The sequence below is a fragment of the Rhinopithecus bieti genome, unplaced genomic scaffold, assembly GCF_001698545.2.
Source record: "Rhinopithecus bieti isolate Rb0 unplaced genomic scaffold, ASM169854v2 scaffold_4908, whole genome shotgun sequence".
Lineage (NCBI taxonomy): Eukaryota > Metazoa > Chordata > Mammalia > Primates > Cercopithecidae > Rhinopithecus > Rhinopithecus bieti.
Genome location: NW_016804541.1, coordinates 171,614 through 176,582, shown reverse-complemented (window position 1 = coordinate 176,582; position 4,969 = coordinate 171,614). Strand labels below are relative to the sequence as shown.

General features: G+C 42.4%; 1 protein-coding gene across 2 annotated transcripts; it reads right to left on the bottom strand.

Moving 5' to 3' along the window:
• Nucleotides 1-439: 439 nt before the first annotated feature.
• RPS27L (ribosomal protein S27 like) lies at nucleotides 440-4,153 on the bottom strand. 2 transcript variants are annotated; one of them, XM_017869052.1, is made up of 4 exons: nucleotides 3,758-4,153; nucleotides 2,784-2,892; nucleotides 2,180-2,290; nucleotides 440-641 (listed from the first exon to the last, which is right to left on the bottom strand). In XM_017869052.1, the coding sequence occupies exons 1-4, from the start codon at nucleotides 3,761-3,763 to the stop codon at nucleotides 613-615; spliced, it is 255 nt and encodes an 84-aa protein (XP_017724541.1). In that variant the 5' UTR covers nucleotides 3,764-4,153; the 3' UTR covers nucleotides 440-612. The 2 variants fall into 2 exon arrangements, with proteins under 2 accessions (XP_017724541.1, XP_017724540.1); XM_017869051.1 differs by lacking the exon at nucleotides 440-641 and having other exon boundaries at nucleotides 2,097-2,290.
• Nucleotides 4,154-4,969: the final 816 nt, after the last annotated feature.

Genomic DNA, 4,969 nt, shown 5'->3' with positions numbered 1-4,969 from the left:
CAAAATATGTACTTCTTTAAGATGTTTCCATAGGTACAATAGCAGAACTACATTTAGAATTCACAAACAATAGACTTTACATTTGTAACCCTTTAATGCTATTCATAGCAATTTGGAAAAGGAATGTAAACAAAATATGTAGGGTTTCTACTCTTGAAAATGAGACACAAATTAGCCGTGCATGGTGGTGTGTGCTGTAATCCCAGCTATTTGAGAGGCCAAGGCAAGAGAATCGCTTGAACCTGGGAGGCGGAGGTTGCAGTGAGCCGAGATCACACCACCGCACTCCAGCTTGAGCGACACAGCAGGACTCTCTCTCAAAAAGAAGAAGATACAAACTAATCAGAATAAATTTTAAAATGTTTAAACCAAATTCATATACACCGTATATATAAATGTATGGCATACTTACATATATTTAAAAAAGAAAAACAGGGGATTTGTCCATAATCAAAACTTTATTGAAAAACGGACACCAAAATAGGAGATTCCTGTTGTATACCTTACAAAACCAAAGGTAATTACATTATCTTGGTAAATTAATTAGAATTATGGAATTTATGATAAGGCTTTCTGTGAGATAACACAAAATTCAGGAAGCTGTTTGAATCATTAGTGTTGCTTTCTTCTAAATGAACACCCTGCAAAAGAATCATGAGAGTATATTAAACAAGTGCATTCTACCTTTGCTATAATTTTAATGACAAAAAGTACTTTTAAGTAAAATACTGAAGTTTTAAGAACATTGGATTAACACTCATATACAGATTATTTATCCTCTTATACCAGAAATTTGCTATAATACATCTATCATATCTGAGTTAACTCTGGTATGACTATAAGTGTCACTCCTGTTTCTCAAATGCTATAATGAAGTGTACTTAAGACCATGAGCCTGAATTCAACAGTGAAGACTGTTTCAAGCAAGCTGTCAGAAGATAAACTCTTAATTTTTAGGAACTATTCTGAATACTTTTCTCAAGAAAATAATTTTGATTAGAGGTATTTTTAGACCTGCAGGAAAACTCTAGAACAGATAAACCCATTAAACCATCTGTCAGCATATGGGCACTAACTTCCAAAATCATGACATGAAATAAAGGTTTCAAAAATCTCACAAGTATACTTAGTAATATTACTCTGAAAATATCATGTGCTGACTTCATATTTAGATCTCACTAGGTCACACCAAATAGATGTCGGATTTGCTGCCAATCCACTTGAACTCTTCCAGTGAGAACATGGAACTTAACAGCTCCCCAAAATATCACAAGCAAATTTCTAACACCATTATGGAATTGTAAATTTACAAGTATTACTATGGAAACTATATATACAATTTTTTTTTCTTATTGCACTAAAGTGAAAGAGGAATTAAAATTAGGTTTTTATATTAATCATTGCAGTTGCTCATAAAATAAAACTCTGGTATTTTAACTTATACATTAGCTATCTGTTGCTTAGCTGGCAATGATAAAAAAAAAAACTATTGTATGTACTAAATATAAAATTTTGTAAAAGAAATTTTAAAATTCTATATGGTTTTAAAAATCCATATGTCCTGGCCGGGGAGGTGGCTCATGCCTGTAATCCCAGCACTTTGGGAGGCCGAGGCAGGCGGACCATGAGGTCAGGAGATCAAGATCATCCTGGCTAACACAGTGAAACCCTGTCTCTACTAAAAATACAAAAAATAAGCCAGACACGGTGGCGGGCACCTGTAGTCCCAGCTACTCGGGAGGCTGAGGCAGGAGAATCGCTTGAACCCAGGAGGCAGAGGTTGCAGTGAGCCGAGATGGCGCCACTGCACTCCAGCCTGAGCAACAGAACGAGACTCCTAATCAAAAACACGAAACAAAACAAAAAAACCGTATGTCCTATAACATGTAGTTTTTTTGCTTCTATTCTGATTTCTTTAATTTATTACACGTTAAGCAAACTAAGTGAATAAATATAAAAGAACTGGTGTTCTAAACTAAGAAAAATAAGTCAATAGAGTTCCCTACAAGGTCAAGAGTATAAATATATCCATTTGAACAGGACATTCTTTACTGAAAGCACACAACCAAAGATAAGTTATTTTGGTAATCATTAAGATTTCTTTAAACTTTTCAGTGAAGATAGAGACATTTATACTCATAAATCTCATCACTGGGTTGGAGAATGCCAAGTGATATACCTTCTGTGAGTCTGGCCTTTCCTCCTGTGGGCTGGCACAACACTGTTGAACAACCTACACAAAGAACCACTGTCTGAGCATGGCTGAAAACCGTGGTGATCTTGTAGCAACCTAAAAAACCAAAAAGGCATGTTAAAGTGAAAAGCAGAGGAAAACAGCACCTGTTCAACATTTCCGGTAATACGTTAAAAAATTAGGAACTTTAGTGCTATGAAACAGCAAGCCACATGTGTAACATAAACTTTTCTAGCACCGACACAAAATTTTTAAAAACAGGTAAAATCAATAATATATTTTATTAAACTTAATTATTTCTAAAATATCAACAGACTTTTCTTTGTATCATGAAATAGAAACTCATCATCTGAAGAGCTTAAAGACTAAGTCAAATGGCATATCTCCTTTGAATGCCCGTTTTCACTTACCCCGAAATGCTTCTACAATGGTTTCAGTACATTGATTATGAAAATGTCCCTGACATTTCCAATTCTGTAATCCCACTTCTACTCAACAGAGGGTTCCAATGTATCTTACCTATACACACCACACTAGCAATCCCTATAGAAATTTTCCTTAGTAAAGGAATTAAGATTTCAAATTTTACCTGGACATTTTACATCCATAAAGTAAGAATTTGGACTTTGTACCAGGCGTTTCTTTTTATGTTTTTTCTTTTCCTCTTCCAAGGACGGATGTAGTAAATCTCTAGCCAACTGAACAAAGAAGCATATTATTACTATTAGTTTTAAACCACAATGCTGGCACATTTAACCATACGTAAAATATACATGCAAAAAACGGAATAACGGTCATCCTCGGCAGAAGCAACACTTCAGACAGTAATTTTTCGAAACCTGTTAATAACTTTCATCAGTACTTTCCGTAATACTTGTGTTCTCCAAGTCCCTATGAAAGGGCTTTTGGGCGATCAGGAAACATATGGTAAGGCAAACTCTGTCCTTTACTCAACTGCGTAATGAACTGTCTTCAGTGAAAACAGCGCGAAGTCGAGGTGCTAACAAAAGAAAGTGACCCCGACTGTGGACTCGCTTAGAGTAGAAACTGCTGAAGTAGACCAGATAACGCCAGCGCCCGGGTGATTTTTGCTCCTGGGGCTCAACAGCTGATCTGACAGGAATTCTGGCTGAGCGACCGTCCTTGACGGAATTCATATATAAAGCAACAACGACAAGTTTTCAAAAGGAAAACAAGTAGGAAATCGCTTTCGAAAGAAGGCAGAGGGGCGAGAAACACCAAGCACTAGGAAAGCAAAAGACCCAAAGATCACAGCCTCAGGGACACCCATCAAAAACCAAGACGGCTCATAAGCTACCCAGAGAGCTGTTCCCCTCCCAGCCACCGCCTCTGAATTGCAGCCCACGCCCCTGCAGGGCCAGCTGCGCCGCGCTGACCGGGCAAGTCACTACATGCCCGCCACGCGCGAAGACGCTGCGCAACCGGAGCCACCTCGCCACTCTCGGACACTACAGGCCCGGGAAACAGCCGGACTCATCCGTCCCATAGGACCCTCGGTAAAGAAGCCCAAAACAAACCCGGAGCCCGACGTAAACAACTTACAGGCATGTTGATCCTCTCACAAGCCCAACCCTCACAGACTTCTCAGAGGACACCGCTGGCAAGCTGCACGCGATCTGCGCTCGGCATCAACTTCCGGGATAGAGGCGGCTGGGAGGAGCAGCGGGGCGGGCCTGTCCGCTCTAGGCCCTCCTCTCGGTGGTAGGCGGGGACCTTCAAGCCGGGTCCACTGGTCCAGAGCGCAGGGAAGACCCGGGGATGGCGCTCGTTCGAGGGTGCCAAGTCCCGTGGGTCTAACGGGTTCGTCGGCGAGGGCCGCGGGCTCTGCGATGCCTGAGGCCAGAATCTGGCCGGGGAGCGGCCTCGGGCTTAGGCCATGGCGAGGGAGCGCCGGTGGCCACCCTGGCCGGCGCTACCCCGGAACCCGGTGGGCCCTCAGCCCCGGCCCCCTGGCCCGGCCGCTCTCGCTTGGTTCTGGGAGTGGGCACACGCGGCGATGCCACTATTCTCTTCTTTTGTATATTAAAAAATACAGTATTATTAACCGTTAATACGTGCCAGAGAGGTTATGAAAGAGGCTCGTATCCTTTTGGCTTCCCTTTCCAAGGCGCAGATTTCGAAGTTTTCTGCGGGGTGTGGCTGTGCCTTAGATTTGCGGCTGTGCCTTAGGTTTGCTTTGTTCTGAAAATAAGTTTTTATCACAGCACGGATTCGCTGCTGTGCCTCGGTCACTAAGAGACCCACCCCTTTCTGTCTTCCGAGGATTACACGTACTTTGCAGAGTGGACAACTTGGGGGCCTGAGAAAGGCGAATGTCACCGATGACCGAACATGAGTCTTTATCATTATTATTATTTGAGACAAGGTCTCGGTCTGTTGCCCAGGCTGGAATGCAATGGTGCCATCACAGCTCACTGCAGCCTCGACCTCCTGGGCTCAAGCGATTTTCCCGCCTCAGCCTCCCGAGTAGCTGGGACCACAGGAAGACGCCACTTTGCTTTTTTTTTCTTAGAGACAGGGTCCTGCTATATTGCCCAGGCTGGTCTCCAACTCCTAGGCTCAAACAGTCCTCCCACCTCAGCCTCCCAAGTAGCTGGGACCACAGGCGCGTGACAGCATGCTCTATTTTTGAGGAGGAAACTCTATGCTTGAAAGATGGGTGTCATGGGCGACCAAAAGGCAAGAAACCAGAAAGACACTTGACCAGAAAATTGGCCTAACTGGATTTTTTTTTTTTTTTTTTTTTTTTTTTTT

What these genes read in the sequence shown, in the direction of transcription:
- RPS27L (XM_017869051.1), bottom strand. An exon ending in TATGGATGTAAAATGTCCAG is followed by an intron (nt 2,291 to 2,783) that starts GTAAAATTTGAA and finishes TTGGTTTTTTAG; the next exon opens with GTTGCTACAAGATCACCACG.